Below are 19,719 nucleotides of genomic sequence, written 5' to 3'. Positions count from 1 at the left end.
CTTACAAAGAAAAACATCCAAGCCCGGCTGAAGTTTGCAAAAACAAACATCAAGTCCCCTAAAAACACGTGGGAAAATGTGTTATGGTCTGATGGAACCAAGGTTGAACTTTTTGGTCATAATTCCAAAAGGTATATTTGGCGCAAAAACACTGCACATCACCCAAAGAACATCATACCCACAGTAAAGCATGGTGGTGGCAGCATCATGCTTTAAGGCCCTGGTTCCAGCTGAAGAAAAAGAGCCCCAGTCAGGGTGGAGGGAATTATGAACAGTTCCAAATACCAAGCAATTTTGGCACAAAACCTTTTGGCGTCCTTTAGGAAGCTGAAGAGGAAGTTCACCTTTAGCACGGCAACGACCCAAAGCAAACATCCAAATCCACAAAAGCATGGCTTCACCAGAAGAAGATTAATGTTTTGGAATCACACAGCCAGAGCCCAGACCTGAATCCAATTGAACATCTGTGGGGTGATCTGAAGAGGGCTGTGCACAGGAGATGTCCTCGCAATCTGACAGATTTGGAGTGCTTTTGCAAAGAAGAGTGGGCATATATTGCCATGTCAAGATGTGCCATGCTAATAGACTCCTACCCAAAACCCAAAGACTGATTGCTGTAATAAAATCAAAAGGTGCTTCAAGAAAGGGTGTGCACGCTTATGCAACCAGGTTTTTTTTTTAAACCCCCCCCCTCAAAGATTTCAGTTCTGACATGATTTATCTTTGTCTCATTCTTTAAAATCACAAGAACCTGACATTTTAACAGGGGTGTGTAGTCTTTTTATATCCACTGTATGTGAATTAATATTTACCAATAAAACTTTTTTTCTTACAGGGTAGTCATTTTCAGGCTTTTTATTTTCTAAATTAATATTCAAATTTTGGGGGGTCGTCTTATAATCGAGCAAATAGTATTAGACTTGTGCATAAGGCCCAAAATCACTTTGGGCACTTATTTGTTTAGTTTTTTGGTTTATTCATTTTCAGAATTCAAATTTTGTTTTCTTCCCTTTCAGTTGATGAAATTCGGACTGATTTTTTTTATTCGGAAACAATAAATGTTGCCCCAAAATAAGTCTCTTTCCTTGTACCCCCTGCCCTCTCCTCCAGTCCTGACTTTGCCCCCTGCACTCTCCTCTAATATCTCTACCTCTGCCTTCTCTGCCTTCTTGCCCTGTCTGTGCCCTTGCCCCCCCCCCCATCTGCTCACTCACCTTCTCCAGCCATTGTCTGGTCTCTTCTGGTCTCTGGTGCAGAGAGACTTTACTGACTGGAGAGATGGAAGGGGGAGCAACAGAGGGTGACAGTGTGTGAAAGAGGGAGAAGCTGCAGAGAAGATGATGACAGGAATATGTAAGTGCACTATTAATACCATCAATTCAAAATATTACACTACTGTATTTTTACCTTGTATTTTTTGTATATACTGCTAAATTGCAATACACAAGAGGCCGCTCTCATCTTAATTTAAAGATCTTATTTTATTCTATATATTTTATTTAGATTTTTTATAGCACTTTATTCTTTTTTGGTTTACCACATTTGTGTACAGTGTGGCACTGAGACAAACACTTTTCCTTTCTATTTATTTGATTTAACGTAAGAAGGTTTTATCGTATGTAAGGAAGATTTACTTTACAGAGAGGGTAGTGGATATGCGGAACAGTCTCCCAGGGAGAAGTTTGAGGTCCACAGATCCCCTGAAATTTTTATTTCCCTCATCTTTCCACCCTTCTATTATAAATTGGTGTTTTGGATGAGATTATTAAACGTTTAGTTTTAGAGTGATCTGAGGTAGGATTTCTTCAGTATAGATATCTCTGGCATTGCAATGGTTAACTATAACTGTCAGGACACGTGCCCAGGTGTAGGGGACACCAGAGCCTCTGTCTGTACCCCATGATGCATAGCGATAGCGGTAGGTACAAACAGGCAAATAGATACATATAGAAGGTTGGAGATTATATATATATATATATATATATATATATATATATACATATATATACATATATATACAGTCTGTATTGGAGTAAGCTGTCAAGCCAATACAAAACAGGACTGGTCGACAAAAATGAATAATGCTCAGACACAAAAGCAGAGCACACGGCACGATAGCCCACTGGCCGGGTACTTGACCGCTGGATGACCCACAGGCAGGGCACACGGTTGGAATACCCAGGCAAGGAGATGTGGTCAAGAAAGCCGGGTCAGTGCCAGAAGATTACAGAGAGAAGGCGAAATCATGATCCAAAGTGCAGGGTCAAAACAAGCCAGGTCAAAATGGGTAGGTTCCACACAGAGTGCTGCTAGCAAAGGACCAAATGCAGCGTAACACAGAATGGTCAGTCCACTCCAATGCAAAGACCTTGAATGATGGAAATCCCAGGTATTTAAAGAGGGAGTTCAACCCAGGTAACATAGCTCAGCTGTCCAGATAATAATTAGCAGAGGTGCTCATAAAGGGGAGGGTGGCCACTAGTGGCTACAAGTTGACTTGGCAGCCAGTATACAACAGACAGGCTCCAGGCAAGCAGGGTGGAACCCTGACAATAGCCTTTTTTTCCTGTTGCTGTATATAACCTCTTGCATTCAGGCCTTGATTGTTTCTTTGATTATTAAGTTTATATTTGCTATTACTATGTGTACCCACTAGATGCCATTCACAGCTTGTTTAAGCCTGTCTCACCCCAACAAAGTAACATCTTCTAGTTTATTAGCAATCGTCCAAAAAAATATGTGAGAGGGAGGGGGAGAGAGGTTTTGACATTCATTTTTGTTTGTTTCGTTGGCGGCCCTCCTTGTTATTGGAGATTCCTACGCACAAAATTGACACACTCTGTTAAACATAAAGTTTTTATGACTCTTAATGCACACGTCTAGTACCGTATTTGCTCGATTATAAGACAAGGTTTTTTTCAAATGCCCTTGTAATCGAGGTCATCTTCTAATCAGACCTCAAATGAGGTCTGACTATTAGACTAAGATCCAGATCCCCCGCATCGCTGCAGGGGACCTGGATCCTCCTGTATGGTAACCTCAGCTGCTGCCGCCGAGCGCCGGCGAAAGTGCCGGCAGCAGCCGAGGTTGCATACGCGCATACCTTCCTACTCCCGGGTTAGCCCACCTACTGCGGTGAAGCAGAGCCGGTTTGGGAGATTGCTCCAGAAGCAGGACCGGGACCCCGGCGGCACTGTGCCGTCTCAAAGCAGATCCAGTAGACCTCTTCAATTTTCTGGAGGAGGCGGGGCCTAGCAGGGTCACACAGCGTCATGCTGTAATCCCATGGGAGCTGCAGCAAGCGCCTGCTGAGGCATCGAGGTGAATGAAGTGCCTGGGTATCTAAGTGTCAGAGTGGGTAGGTAAGTGTCTGGGTGGGTAGGTAGGTGTCTGGGTTTGTAAGTGTCCCCCTATATGCCACTCTGTCCCATGATATGCCCTTTAAAAGGAAATTCAAAACAAAAAAATAGTTTACATGAATTAATATCTACTAGTAAAAAAAAATTTCCTATAGGGTCGTCTTATAATCAGGCTTTTTCTTTTTTCCTAAATTAATATTTAGATTTTGGGGGGTCGTCTTATAATCGAGCAAATACGGTAAATATACCTATTTCACATCACTCTTTACAAGGTGTTTTACATTATCACTGCACTATTTTTTCTTTTTTTTCTATTTTCATGTATGGAGGTAACGTGTTGCACAAATGTTTTTCAAATGAAAGTGAAAACTATAAGATTCTCTGGTGCTTGTCACAGTGGTCACTTGGAGTCACCCAGTAGCCATACATTTTTGTAACACGATAGCTCTTCCATTTGTCTCATAGTTGATGTTTATGTACTACACATTGCATTACTTCATATTTATCAATCTTACAGCTAAACTATTACCGTATTTAAACAATTACCATAAATACATTTAAAAATAAAAATATGATTTTGTGCAGGGGTGGTGAGAGCATAGTGAGGGCACCACCTAAGTTTGAAGGGACATCCTATCATATATATTAAAGTGATATAGTTTAAGAACTTATTTGAACATATGAATGGCATTCTGAGTGTAGAAAATGCTATTGGCATAAAATTAATAAAATATAATTTTATATTCATAAAAAACCCTATTTTTTTTCCTTAGCGTCTTACTTATGAAGAAAGGATGGCTCGCAGACTTCTTGGCCCTCAAAATGCTGCCTCTGTCTTTGAAGAGCACGGCTTTGAAACTCAGGGTTCAAAGGTATGTTTCACAGTAAATCACTTTGTTAATGAAAAGCTACCAACCTGCCCCCAGTTATGCACATCTGCCCCCAGTTATGCTCATCTGCCCCCAGTTATGCTCATCTGCCCCCAGGCATGCCTTATACCCTCCTATATGCCACTCTGCCCCATGTTATGCATTTTAACCCCCTATATGCCACTCTGCCTCCAGAAATGCCTTATACCAGAGTCTGTGTCTACTCATAAAATGTCTGATGAGGTTTGAGAATACATAGCAAAGGATCTCAGACCATTCTGCCATACAGAACCTTTCCAGATCCTTCAAATTTTGAGGTTGATGCTAGTGGATTCTCCTCTTCAGTTCAGCCCACAGGTTTTCAGGAGGCTCGGATGGTCATGGTAGGACCTTGATTTTGTGGTTAGTAATCCCAACCATGGCCCATTTTAAGCTTTCTGGCCGAGGCAGTCAGGTTAATATCTGTTGATATCTGATAGAGTCAGTGGTGCCATTAGACTTGTACACGGCAAGCAAAATAGATTCAGATTAAATTTCTGTTTTTGGGCAACACATTTTGTTTCCTTGCGGTTCGGCTCAAACTTATGAAGTTATGAAATTCGGGGACATTTTTTGATTTCGAAATTATATTTGGGGGGTGTTCCCTAAGGGGAGGTCCCTGATACCTCCTGGAATCACTTTTTATCTACAGCAGAACCCTCTCAAAGTTAAGGAAGAGTTCCACATTCGATTTTGCTCTCCAGGACCACCACCAGCAACAGCGCTGCACCAATGGGACTTAATTGCCACAAAAATTGGACCATTTTGATTGATCCATCACAGTAAGGAGAGTCATATGGCAGGAGCAGCAGAAACAATGAACACGACACCCCCAAAATGTGAAAAATTATTGAGCTGCAGCAGCAGAGTTGGGGCATGACACAGGGCAGGCACTGAGAGAAAGACTGAATCTTCCCATATTAGAAACAAGAACAAAAATTGATCCACCAGAGTAAGAAAGAGCATTGAGACACAGTGCGGGCCACTGGCAGGAGAGACACATCCAGCCAACATGACTGACAGCCCCCATATTAGAAGAAAATAGGAAATGATTCCTCACAGGTGAGAGAGGAGCAGCAGGAGGCCTAGGAAGCAGACACTGACAGATGACAGCAGGCCTGAATTTCCCCAATATTATATATTATGCATATTATAATGCCTGGTTTGGTCACCAATATTTATTTATCAATGAAAACTAAAATATATTAGGATATAAAAATAATTAAAAAAAATATCTTGTCCACAAGTTAGAGGTTTGGTTGGTAGCATAAATGGGCACCTGTCCTAATATGCAAGAACAGATTTAACATTTAATAACTGAAAGACAGAATGTGTTGCCCAAAAACAGAAATTTAGTCTGAATCTATTTTGCTTACCGTGTACAAGTCTATGCTTCCTAAGCATAAACAGTGTTGCTGACATGCCTCGATATCGAGTCATGTAGCAACACCACCCCACTACGCCGATAGCCTTGTGATTGCTCCGAAGAGCAACCACAAGTGCAATCATGCAAATTACGTTGCTGCCATTCACAAGATGGCGTCAACAATAGAAAAATTAATGAGTTCACAGAGGGTCTATCCAGACCCTGTTGAGAACTCTCAAACTCCTCCTGCAGGTTGAATGCAGGTACTGCATTCAACCATGCAAGGTAAATGGAGCCCAGCTCACTTATCAGTGAGATAAGTAAAAAAAAATGTTTTAAAAAATATGGTAACATGTAAAAATCCCCCACTGTCACCAAATAAACAAACAAAAATATGTTTTTTATGAGCAAGTCCTACAATTCACGCTATAGCTTCTGTGAGGTAGGTCTGGGATCGCCCCTCTCCTGGTTCATTTACACCAGGCCAACAGCAGTAGGTTTGTGCAATCTGACACAGGGTCAGGTTTATTGGAAAGGTTGCAAAGACAAAAGAAATATAACACAGCAACAAAAGAAATACCTTGCCTGTCCGGCACTTACTATACAAAGGATGCCCCTCACTACCAGCTGGAGAGCTTCTCTCTGCCAGCTTAACAATAATATGTCCAGCAACCTTTACTCACACGTCTCTTCCACAGACAGGCTTTCTGTGTCCTCAGCCAGAGAGCTACCTGCCCTCCTGGCTTCCCTTTTATATCCACCCTCTCATTCACCTAAATACTTCACCTAGCAGGTGGAAGACTCAGGTGTTACTTCACATAGGAAAAGAATCTAGGAGAAACATACCTCCCTTCCACCACCAATCCTACATGAATGTCACACTTCACAAAAATTCCCACATGGAAAGAGTTAAAATATTGGCATTATAAATGCCCATAGGGTGCCTAGTTTTAAAAAATGTATGATTTGATGGGGTAAATTGAATTGGCCAGCTCCAAAGATGTCCCAAATATGGGACGTGGGCACAGACTGACCACATGTCTAACTGGCAAAAAAATACATACATCACAAAGGTGGCCTTTTACCTCCCAAACAACCCAACAAACCCATGCATGTGGGGTATCACTGCGCTTAGGATGCGGAACACATATTGGGGTGTTGTTTGACATGGACATATACCAGGAGCGGTAAATTCATACCTGAATTACAACATGTGTGAAAAAAATACAAAATAAATTTACTACCATAAAGTTTGACAAAGGCTGGTGGTAAAATAAGTGCATGGAAAGGGTCAAAATACCAGCATTTCCAATTTGAAAAATGCACACCTCTCAAAAAGCGCCTTTTAGTCCCCAAACAACCTAACAAACACATGCATGTGGGGTATCAGGAGATGTTGCGGAACACATATTGGGGTGTTGTTTGGCAGTGACATATACCAGGAGCGGTGAATTTATACCTGGAGTACAATGTGTGTGAAAAAAATACAAAAATGTTTTACTACCGTAAAGTTTGACAAAGGCTGATGGTAGAACTAGTGCATGGAAATGGTTACAATACCAGCATTTAAAATACCTTGGGGTGTCTAGTTTTTAAAACTATATGGTTTTATGGGGTAAATTTAATTGGCCGGCTTCTAAGATACCCGAAATAGCACATGGGGCAGTATGACCAGCTTTGGGGGAAAAATGGTTTTGAAATGGCAAAACCCTACTGGTACTTATTGCCCCATAACGTGCAGAAAAAAAAGCAAAAAAACATAAAAACATTGGGTATTTCTAAACTCAGGACAAATAGTAGAATTTATTAAGCAGTTTTTTTCATTCGTTTTTGCAGATGAGTAAAAGTTTTTTTTTAAGAAACTGAGAAAAAGTATTTTTTTAACAAAAAATCACCATATTTTATCTTTTTTTTATATAGTAAATTAGATGATATGATAAAAATGGTATCTAAAGAAAGCCCTGTTTGTCCTGAAAAAAACAATATATAATATGTGTGGGAGCGTGAAATGAGAAAGAAGAAAACACAGCTAAACAGCAACACTGAACATTTTTAAAAGAGCCATTGTCCCACAATGTACTACGAGTAAGAAACAGTCCTGTCATTAAGGGTTAAGGGGTTAAAGTTGATGTTTTAGAAGAAGGAAAAACGGATCTGAGCGACTTTGTGATTGCTAGAAGACTGTGTCAGAGCATCTCCAAAACTGCAGCTCTTGTAGGGTGTTCCCAGTCTGGAAGTAAAAGTAGTAAACCGGCAAAAGGGTCATGACCAGCCAAGGCTCATTGATGCATGTGGGGGGGGGAAGGTTAGCCGTGTGGTCAAATCCAACAGACGAGCTATTGTAGCTCAGATTGCTGCAAAAGTTAATGCTGTTTCTGATAGAAAGGTGCATCACAGTTTCTTGCGTATGGGGCTGCATAGCCACAGACCAGTCAGGGTGCCCATGCTGACCCCTGTCCACTGCCAAAATCGCCTACAATGGGCACGTGAGCATAAGCACTGGACTATGGAGCAATTGAAGAATGTGGCCTGGCCTGATGAATCAAGTTTTCTTTTACAAGGGTGGCTGGGTGCATGTGCGTGAAAACACATGGCACCAGGATGCATCTATGAAAGCCCCACCTCGAAACTTATAGGACTTGAAGGATCTGCTGCTAAATACCATAGTACATCTTCAGAGGTCTAGTGTCTCGATAGGGCGCACGGCAGGCCACAGCAGACTGGCAGGCGGCAGTGGATGTTGACCAATGCACGGTACAAGGGATGATACGAAGAATAGTAGCAGTCTGAGCCAAAGGGCAGAAACCAGAATATCACGATCAACGGGGTACCAAGGGACAAACACTAGAATGAGGTCAGAGTCCAAAGCCAAGGGTCAAACACAAGAGACAGATCAGATGCAGCAAAGCAGTAGCTCAGTATAAAAGTCCAGGAACACAATGCTTTAGCACTGAGGTGAGGATAATGCCGAGTTTATACTGGGCCTTTATTGATTGAACAAGGGGCAGTTGTGTCTAGAGCACACAGGAATAACTTGGCCATGGAGAGGCAGAAGGAAACTGCAACCCAAGATCCACCTGGTGGAGTGGTGAATAGGTGTCAGGAGCAATAACCGGGAGGAATAAGTTCTATAGGGAAACAGAGCTCAATATGCAGGCAGAGGCGCTTAGTAGACAAGGCCCAGACGGAGTCAGGATAAGCCAAGGTATGGTACACAGGCGGGCAACGAGGTACAGGAGGATCAGGCAAGCCAAAGTCAGGACACGAGCCTGCCGGGTCGCCGGACCCTGACAATAGGTGATTCATCTGGAATCCACAAGGTTGCTGGTTCAAATCCCTGTGGATCCTGACATTGGTGTAATGTGGCCACACAAATTATCGACACTTTAGGCCCAATTTAGACATTAATGGCTGTGTGTTGAGTTATTTTCATGGGAAAACCAAATTTACACTGTTATACAGGCTGTACACTCACTACTTTACATTGTAGCAATGGTGTCACATGAAAAGATATAATAAAATATTTACAAAAATGTGAGGGGTGTACTCACTTTTGTGAGATACTGTATATATATATATATATATATATATATATATATATATATATACACTTTTGACTTAACAAAGGGAGGTTTAGTCTCTAAAACTCATCTTTATAATGGAATGTTAGTCCATTTAAAAAGGTATTATTTTATATTTTATAATACTCTTTCTTTTTTAAATAAATATATATACACATATACACATAGTGTGTCTATATACAGTTTGAATTGTGCAAATGTGCCTCTCGTTCCAATCGGGGGGAGGACATCACCGAAAGCGCCATTATTTTGCCCTGAGTTCAAGTTAGAGCAAAAACACAGCGCTTACCTGACTTTGCCGCTGTGCACAAAGCACGGTCCATAAAGGCATGTTTGATAAGTTTGGTGCAGAGGAACTGGAGTGGCCTGCACACAGCCTTGACCTTAAAACTGCACTAAACACCTTTGGGATGCATCAGAATGCCGACTACAAGCCAGGCCTTCTCGTCCAACATCAGTGCCTGACCTTACAAACGGCTGAAAGGACACAAAGTCGAACAGATACATTTCAAAATCTTGTGTAAAGCCTTCCCAGAAGAGTGGAAGCTATTAAAGCTGCAAAGGGGAGGGGTACCTTCATGTTAATGTCCATGGTTTTGGAATGGAATGTCCAACAAGCTTCTATAGGCATGATGGTATGTTGTCAACATACTTTTGGTATATACATGAAAAAAAGTATTGGGACACCTGAGCGTTGCGCAAACAGGGACTTTTATGACAATTCTAAATACATAAGACATTAATATGTAGTTGGTCCCTCCTTCGCAGCGTTAACAGCTTGCACTCTTCTGGGAAGGTTTTGGGATTTTTTTTGCACATTGATCCAGTAGAGTGTTTGTGAGGTCAGGCATCGATGTTGGACAAGAAGGCCTGGCTTGAAACCTGGACCGGTTTCCGTTGACCGTGGAATATCTACCAGGGATACAATTTCACAAATTGGCTTATTGGAAAGGTGACATTAGGATGCATTTACAAACATTTGTGAAAAAATGTTCGTTCAAAAGTGGTACTATGATAGGTCATTGTAACACTTTTGAATTCACTAAGCTCTTCAGAACGAACCCTTTTTTCACAAATGTTTGTAAATGCAGACTGCATGGCTCGGTGCTTGATTTTATACACCTGTGGCAAAGGGTCTGTCTGATTGAAATACATGAATTCAATAATTAAGAGTTGTGTCCCAATACATTTGATCATTTAGTGTACAGATCTTTCAGCCCCTGGTGGTTAAGTGGAGGTCTGTGCAGACGAAGGTCTGCCTTTCAGCCTCAGTGTACTGAGTGGCATGTTAAGATATGAAGCCAGAATGAGAAGGACCATATATCCAGGCAGATCTATGTCTCTTTCAGCACAGACCTTGCACATTGCTGCTTTGTAGGCTGATTTTAGAGAGACCTCTCTGATTATTCGCATCTTAGATATCATTAACATCAACATTATGCCAATTATACTTTATTTTGAATTTGTTCGTTTTTGTGTATTTTTTTTAAAAAAATGTATCTGATACTTTTAACAACCTTATGCAAACTTTGGCATTCCAGGTGAAGTTATGTGCTTTGGCAAAATGCATTACGCAATACATAATAACTTGTAACCAAGAGCAGATCGAGGGCCTGACCCCAGGAGGGGCACTCACACTAACACGCACCCAGATAGTCACACCAACACATCTAGACACTCAGCACTAACACACACATTCAGAAACTCAGCACACACAGACACTTAACACTACCATTCACACCAGACACCCACACAAACTTACCTAGTTACTCAAACTAACACAACCAGTTACACACATACTAACATACCTAAAGACGTGTTCATATACTAACAGACCCAGATACACACATACACAAAGATACTAGCATCACCAAAGACATGTGTTCACCCACTAAAATACCCCCAACACACCCAAACATACCCACACACATATATACTAACATAACCAGACAAGGACACATTTTCACACACTAAAATACCCACATACACACATACTAACATGCCCAGACAAAGATATATGTTTTCACAATAAAAACCTCAGACAAACACTAACATAGCCAGACACACTTTCAATAACATACACAAAGACGCATGTTTATACACTAACACAACCAGATATACATGCTAACATACAGGGCCGGCCCTACAATGGAGCCGACTGGGGCAATTGCCCCAGGCGGCACTTTAGAAGGGACGGCACTTTGCCGCCCCAAGCGTTTTTTTTGGTTGTTTGTTTTGAAGCGGAGGAGAGAGAGAGGGGTGCCGAGTAGTTTTCGCTTACCCGCTCGGCGCCCCTCTCTCTCTCCTCTGCGACGAGTCTCCCTGTTCAGTCTCGGTGCCGGCTTGTAATGATGAGCGCCGGAAGTGGCGTCAATTTCCGGCGCTCAGCATTACAAACCGGCACCGTAGCAGAGCAGGGAGACTCGCCGGCAGGACTCTTTAAAGGTAAGTACCGGGGGGGGGAATAATGGCGTCAGCGAAGTTTAAAAGGCGGCATTTTAAACTTCGCCCCAGGCGGCGTTAAGTCTTCGGCCGGCCCTGCTAACATACCCAGACACCTATTCTAATATTCTCAGATAGACACACATGCATACACTAACATACATATCCAGACACACATACATATACAGCCAGAAACACACCAACATGCATACTCAGACAGGCACATACTAACATGCATACTCAGGCAGGCACACACTTGTTGTGTGTTCTGTAGTTCGTGCAGAATAATTAATACTGACACTCACTTCAGATGAACAGCTTTTCTTTAATCAGTAACGTCATCAACTGTAGAGTCCTTGCTCAACTAACATCAACATGTGCTCACATAAAACCCCTCCTACTCAGGGAATCCCCTGCCTATTAAAGCAACACAGTCCATGAATATGCATATATCACTACAACACTAACATGCATACTCAGGCAGGCACACACTAACATGCATACTCAGGCTGACACACATTAACATACCCAGACACATATACTTGCACACATGTATTTACTAACATACGTACCCGGACAGACAATAACATACACGCACTTACCCCGCGAAGCCTCAGTCTGACAACAGGGTCATGCAATTTAAAGTTAGGGAGATAATAAAGAGGTGCCTGGACTTACCTCTTTATCCCTACTCCTGGAGCTTGCCTCCTTGTATCTTGGTGGTGGGGCAATTGCCCCGTTGACCCCCTCCGGATCACAACAATCTTTGTATCTAATGGTTTTGTGTAAAAAAAAAATGGTAATTATTCAATTTTTTGCTCCAGCAGCTGTCCTTTGCATTGACATCATGAACATATTTCTCTCTGTTTTACATTTTAAGGTAACATCAAAGAGAATGAAATATGTGATTCACTAATCTAATGATGTAGGTTAAATGACACTGGCTATAGTAACCATATAGTAGTATGGGAAACAAGTTTAGATTGCATTTAAGAAAACCATAGTAAAATAAAAAATGGCAGCATTATAAAGTAAAGCATGTATTTTTAGCCAAAATCATAATTCAGTAAAACTCTAAGAATATTTCTGTGCATGCTATGTATAGATAAACAAACTGCAATGGCATACAAAATATTCTCTAATTTAAATTTATTTTACAGCATATGTCAGAAAGCACAAAAAACCTGGACCACCCCACAAAAACAAGGTAACATTTACCTTTCAACTATGCTTTTCATGGTGTATGTTTATTAGAAAGTTTAGATTTTACATTGTTTAGATTAAATGATATACTTAATCCTGTTAACACAAGGGCAATCTTTAGTTTTCTGCATACTTAAGGCCAGTCCAGCTTTCAGCATTCTGTTATTTTACTTGTCGTTAATAACTCATGATATATAAATCGTGTTACAAGGTTTTTCACAACTACAAGTCAGCAATAGTCACCAAAATTTAGGCTTCCTGGAAATATCATTGGAACACAAAAAGGAAATATATATAAAATATACTTATGTTGGAATATGACTAACCTGATCTTGGTATAAATCCAGTTCACACATTTCCACATGCCATCTTGGATAGCATTCAGGCTTTCCGAAGACATGAAGAAGAGAAGATTGCGGCGGTAAAACGTAGACGAAGACAAACAACATGAAGAATCTTCGTGATTGTCTTCGTCTTCGTCTACTAATCTCGCTGGTCCCTTCCCCATCTAGCCTACCTTATCTTTGCGGCATCGCAGGAGTTGACGGAAGCGGAAATCCGTAGGTTCGCCATCAGGGGTTAAAGGGCAGTGCAAGTGAGCCTATTGGTCGTCTGCAGGGACCTCCTCTGGCATCAACCAATCCGAAAATCCGTAGGTTAAAGGGCCGTGGAAGCGACTAATTGGCTCACTTGCAAAGCCCCTTAACTCCTTAAGGTGCAACCTGACCACTGGTCTCCCTGCTGCAACAGTTAAAAGTCCGTTCGAACGACCAATAAAGTTGCTTGTACGGACATTTAACTGATAGAGCAGGGAGACCAGTTGTCTCTGCCGGTCAAGTTACGGCACCAGGATTTTAAAAGTCCGTATGAGTGACTCTATTGTGACAACCATTGGTTGATGGCAGACGAGCCCCCTGCTGGCAACCAGTAGAGTTGCTCATACGGACATTTAAACTCCTGGCGCCAGAGCTGCTGCGTAGTCCTACCACGTTAACCCTGTATTAACCCCTTCTACAAAACCGGAAAAAATTAAGAAAAAAACGAACACGAAGAATGTCCACGAATATTTGCCCGAAGAGGAGACAGGAAAGGGCGAATATTTGCGGAATACAAAGATTTTTTTTTCCCCGAAGACTAACACGAAGACCTCCCTGGTGCCCAAGTCTATTGGATAGTCAAAAAAAAGATTTATATGAAGGAACAAAGTGAGCTCAATCACCAAATGAAATAAACATAAACTATCTTCCTTTTGATTACATTTATCCGCTAATGTGTCTCAAACAATAAAGAAAAACCCAGGCAGAGAGCACACACCTAAAAGACAGAAAACAAAATAAAAACAATAGCGTACATATAGTGTATTGTAGACTTGTGCATTCGGATTTGTACGAATTGCAAATTTACCGAATTTACCAGGACCCCCAGACGAAAACTAAGCAAAAAGCTGAGAATTGTCATTCGAAATGTGTGGGTCCACATTCACTAACACTCTCTCACTCACTCTCTCACACTCTCAGTCTCATTCACTCACACTCTCTAAATGTTTCCCTACCTTCTCTGTCGACCAGTTCCGCTTCTGTCAACCACTTCCACATATTCTTCCTCATCTTCTTCATCCTCTATTCTAGCTTCAGTCTTCAATCCTTAATCTGCTATGTTCTTTCTTCGTCCGCATCTCCGCATACATAACCCAGCAGCAACTTCTGCCAAACTGGAGTGAGGGCAAGATGATGGTGATTGTGTTGATGTCCTATCCCCCAACTAGAGGATCAGGGAGACGATGTTACCTCAAGCGCAGCCATATTGCCCTCAGTTCACCTGCTTTACCCTTGCCCTGTTCTATTTTCTCTTCTGCTCCTAAAAAGTGTATAGTCATTTAACCCTTTGAGTCATTATTACCTAGTTTAGGGTAAACAATGTATGCTATCACATGGTATATTGGTAAGAATATGAAAAAAAAACAAAGAAATTGAAATTTACCACCATTTTCCAAACATTTAAAATTAGTCAAATTAGAACAAACACATTAAGGTCAGAGTACACAATATAGCACAGGAATATAGCACAGGGTAGGCATATAGGAAGGAGTTAAATTCTGCTAAAGACACAAACTCTAGGAAGAGAATCAATATGCCTCCAGTGCACCAATTGTTAATCACTCCCATACCTCTAATTGATTCAGGCTAAGAGTAATGGCAGTTGAAGTCAACAAAAAAACTCATTAGCATATTTTTGGTATAAAAATATAAAAAAAATATTTTGTTGATTTTTGTAAATTTTTTAAAATGGGGGTAAGGAGGTTTCACAGTTGTGGGGCAGCGCTTTTGATGTCATGATGCACGATTCCTGCATGGTAGCAGAGATTAGGCTTGCAGCATGCTGGAGGGGATATGGTCCAGAAGAGCACTTCTGGATTCCTGCTAATGACATGATCCTGCTTTGGTCCACTCCCCCCTCTGTGGGGGTGTTGGGGGATGGTTTATGTGTTTGGTGTAGCAGAGTCTGTCCTGGTGTGTCTGGCTGTCGGTATGGCAGAGGCTGTCCTGGTCTGTGTGTTTGGGTGTTGGTCTGGCAGCGACCTCTCCTGGTGTGTGCCTGGGTGTCTGCGTGGCAGAGCATGTCCTGGTATGTGTGCTTTTGGGCATCGGTGTGGCAGAGTCTGTCCTGGTGTGTGTCTTGGTGTCTGTGTGGCAGAGCCTGTCCTGGTGTGTGTGTCTGGGTGTTGGTGTGCCAGAACCTTTAACTAGGTAAAGTTATACAGGGCGAGCAGGATATTACAGTGCTGCAGAGGGATCTAGATAGACTGGGGGACTGGGCACACAAATGGCAGATGAAATTCAATGTAGATAAATGTAAAGTTATGCACTTCGGGGTAGCGAATGCACAAGCAACCTACACCCTAAACGGTAGTGAATTAGGGGTAACGACAAATGAGAAGGATCTGGGAATTGTTATAGACAACAAACTAGGCAACAATGTGCAATGTCAGTCTGCGGTTGCTAAGGCCAGTAAGGTATTGTCGTGTATAAAAAGGGGCATCAAGTCACGGGATAAAGATATAATGTTGCCTCTGTATAAATCAATGGTAAGGCCGCACCTTGAATATGCTGTGCAATTTTAGGCACCTATTCTAAAGAAGGATATCATAGCACTAGAAAGGGTGCAGAGGCGGGCTACAACATTAATAAAAGGAATGGAGCACTATAGTTATGAAGAAAGGTTAACTAATTTAAATCTGTTTAGTTTAGAAAAACGTCGCCTCAGAGGGGATATGATAACATTATATAAATATATTAGGGGCCAATACAAACCATTGTGTGGAAATCTATTCATAAACAGGACTATGCATAGGACACGTGGTCATGCGTTCAGACTGGAAGAAAGGAGATTTAGACTAAAGCAGAGGAAAGGGTTTTTTTACAGTAAGGACAATAAGGATGTGGAATTCTCTGCCTGCAGAGGTAGTTTTATCGGAGTCTGTACAGACGTTTAAACTGCAACTGGATGGATACCTGGAAAAACATAATATTCAGGGATATAATCTGTAATTATGGGGAAACATCTTATTGATCCAAGGAGAAATCTGACTGCCATTTTGGGGTCAAGAAGGAATTTTTTCCCTGGTTAGTGCAAAATTGGAAAGAGCAAAACCAGGTTTTTTTTTGCCTTCTTTTGGATCAACAGCAACAAATTAACAGATATAGGAAAGGCTGAACTTGATGGACGCATGTCTTTTTTCAGCCTATGTAACTATGTAACCTGTCCTGGTGTGTGTATTTGGTCGTCTGTTTTCTGGCACTTTACTTACTGTAGGACCCATTCAGATTGTTCAGTACATTACCTGTCTCACTTGTAGGTATAAACTTTTGCGAGACTGTACTGATTTTAAAGAATTATGCTCTCAGGATGGTATATTGAGTAGGAGGATCTCTTTGATTTTCTGGTTAGTGGAGCTTTCTCACCTTTGTCTATACCTGCAAAGCTTGCTTTGTGCATTATTCTGTTGTTCTACACCCAATGGCCACTTTATTAGGTACACCTTGCTACTACCAGGCCTTCCAAACTGCCTTCATTCCCATACCTTCTACAAGGTTCTCAAAACATTCCTCAGAGATTTTGGTCCATATGGACATGATGGCATCACGCATTTCCTGTAAATTTGTCCGCTGCACATCCATGATGCAAATCTCCCGTTCCACAACATCCCAAAGGTGCTCTATTGGATTGAGATCTGGTGACTGTGGAGGTCATTGGAGTACTGTGAGCTTATTGTCATGGTCAAGAAACCAGTTTGAGATAATGTGAGCTTTGTGACATTGTGCGTTAGCCGTCTGGAAGTAGCCATAGAAGATGGGTACACTGTGGTCATAAAGGGATGGACATGGTCAGCAACATTGTTGTGTTTAAATTATGCTCAATTGGTACTAAGATTTCTCACTTGGTCAACTTTCTAATACGACTGTCATTTTAACAGTTGTAGCCCTTTATGTTGTGCTTAACCAGAAAAAACGTCCAGACCTTTCTTAATAGTACAACATCCTTAGGCAGAGAGTTCCATATTCTTATTGTTCTTACTGTGAACAACCCTTTTCTATGCTGAAATCTCCTTTCCTCAAGTCTCAACTGATGACCCCGTGTCTTGTGTAGAGACCTCTTGGTGAATAGATCACTAGAGGGCTGTTTATACTGACCTTGTCTGTATTTGTACAATGATCAGATCCCCTCTTAGAAGTCTCTTTTCAAGTGAAAACAAGTTCAGTTTTTCTAGTCCTACTTCATAACTAAAATTCTCTATTCCTCTAATTAACTTTGTAGCCCGCCTCTGCACTTTCTCCAGCTCTTTAACATCCTTCTTAAGAACTGGTGCCCAAAATTGCACTGCATATTCAAGGTGAGGCCTCACCATTGCTTTATAAAGAGGTAAAATTATATTTTCATCTTGTGATTTAATGCTCCTCTTTATGCATGCCAGTACCTTACTGGCTTTTGCAGTTTTGCAGCCGCTGACTGACACTGCACTTTGTTGCTAAGTCTTTGGTCTACAATTATACCTAAGTCCTCCTTTTCTGATTTTCCCAATGCAATGCCCTTAAGAGTATAAGTTGCATGCTTATTTTTGGTACCAAAGTGCATTACCTTACACTATATTGAATCTCATCTGCCACTTATTTGCCCAGTCCACTAGTTTATCCAAATTATTCTGAAGAGAAGCTACATCCTGGTCACACTTTATAACCTTAACTAATTTTGTGTCATCAGCAAACACAAGTGTCTTCCACTATCTATTTCAAGATCATTAATAAATAAGTCAAAGAGAACTGGACCCAAGACAGAACCCTGAGGCACCCCACTTACCACAGTTGTCCAGCTTGAGAATTTACCATTAACAGCAACTCTTTGCGCCCTGACACTAAGCCAATGTCTAATCCAAACACAGTGTCAGAAACAGGGATGGAGCGTAGCGCAGGTTTGATAAGCAAGGTGTTTTAATGAGCAACCAATAATAAACATACAGTCCCAACGAAAGAAAGACGGCAGTGTAGTTAATTAAACAGTGCCAAGGACAAAGGCAGTCACTGTAGATTCATAAACGAATTCACAGTTCCAGTACAAAGGGCAAAGGCAAGTAGCGTAGTCAAAAACAGTTCCAAGGTCAAAGGCAGGCAGTGTAGGTTCATAAACGAGGTATCAAAGCAGAGGTCAAAGTCCAGGAAATCAGGCAAATAATCACAGCGCATCCAGAAGCAAAAACAACAACCAGATACCGGGCTGGAGGTGAGGTTTATCTTTTAAAGCCTGAAGATGAGGCCAGGTGAGAGAGGCGAGTTCAGTCCATAACAGAACTAGGTGATGACATAGTGAGTTTAAGTCCAGCCGGGCCTCTTAAAGGGGCGGCCACGCCTTGTGGGACTCTAGGTGATGCCTGACACACAGGAATTTTCTCCAAGACCTATTTGTCCTAGCTTATACAATAAGCTAGGACAATAACCGCTCGTGTGGAACAGTGTAAAATGCTTTTGCAAAATCTAAATAGACATCTACAGAAACATCCTGATTTATACATTTACTCACAACATCATACAATGCAATTAAATTGGTCTGACATGATCTGTTCTTCACAAAACAATGCTGACTCCTACTGATTATATCATTGTTCACAATATATTCCTGTATTCCATCTCTTAATAAACTCCCCAAAAAATCCCCCTCCACAGATGTTAAGCTTACAGGTCTGTATGTTTTAAAAAATGGGAACCACATCAGCTTTCCGCCAATCCTTTGGTACAATCCCCGACTGAAAATAATCTTTGAAAATCAAAAACAGTGGTCTAGCTATTTCTTGACTAACTTCCTGTAGTATCCTCGGGTGTATCCCATCTGGCCGTGGAGCTTTGTCTACTTTGAGTTTACTTAAATGTTTAAAAACTTTGTCTTGAGTCAGCCATTCCCACGATTGATTTATGGTTTCTGTAGTGCTGAATTGCCAATCAGCAGTAAGTGGCTCTTCTTTTGTTATATACAGGGGAAAAAGGCTGCCTTTTCCTGATCCTCACTTACCATCTCCAGATTTCAAAACACCTACATTGTCACTCCTAAATTTTGTGGCAATAATGCACTTAAAAAATAATCTTCTCATTGTTAAATTTAGCCAGTCTTTAGCCCTTTTACAAGCTTTGTTGGCATCTTTATACTTGACATACTGTATGATGCCACTGAGCCCTCTGACTTGTACAGTTTAAATGCCAATTTATTTTTGTTGCATTACCTAACACTTTTAATCATCCACATGGGTTTTAGTTTCTTTCTTGTGGATTTCCTTCCTAACAGTACTGTTTAAATATACTCCTCTCTGTATCTCT

The 19,719-nt window shown here is 41.3% G+C and overlaps 1 protein-coding gene across 2 annotated transcripts in view; it reads left to right on the top strand.

Moving 5' to 3' along the window:
- MYOT (myotilin) overlaps positions 1 to 19,719 on the top strand; it is a 91,975-nt gene that overhangs the window by 10,582 nt on the left and 61,674 nt on the right. For both annotated transcript variants that reach the window (XM_053465381.1, XM_053465382.1), the window contains exons 3-4: positions 4,133 to 4,231; positions 12,817 to 12,863. In XM_053465381.1, the coding sequence (XP_053321356.1) occupies positions 4,133 to 4,231; positions 12,817 to 12,863 (146 nt within the window). The remainder of the gene's footprint in view (positions 1 to 4,132; positions 4,232 to 12,816; positions 12,864 to 19,719) is intronic.

This window comes from Spea bombifrons, chromosome 4 (genome assembly GCF_027358695.1).
Source record: "Spea bombifrons isolate aSpeBom1 chromosome 4, aSpeBom1.2.pri, whole genome shotgun sequence".
Classification (NCBI taxonomy): Eukaryota; Metazoa; Chordata; class Amphibia; order Anura; family Pelobatidae; genus Spea; species Spea bombifrons.
The sequence above is the reverse complement of the archived record's forward strand: the minus strand, read 5'-3'. Positions and strand labels throughout refer to the sequence as shown.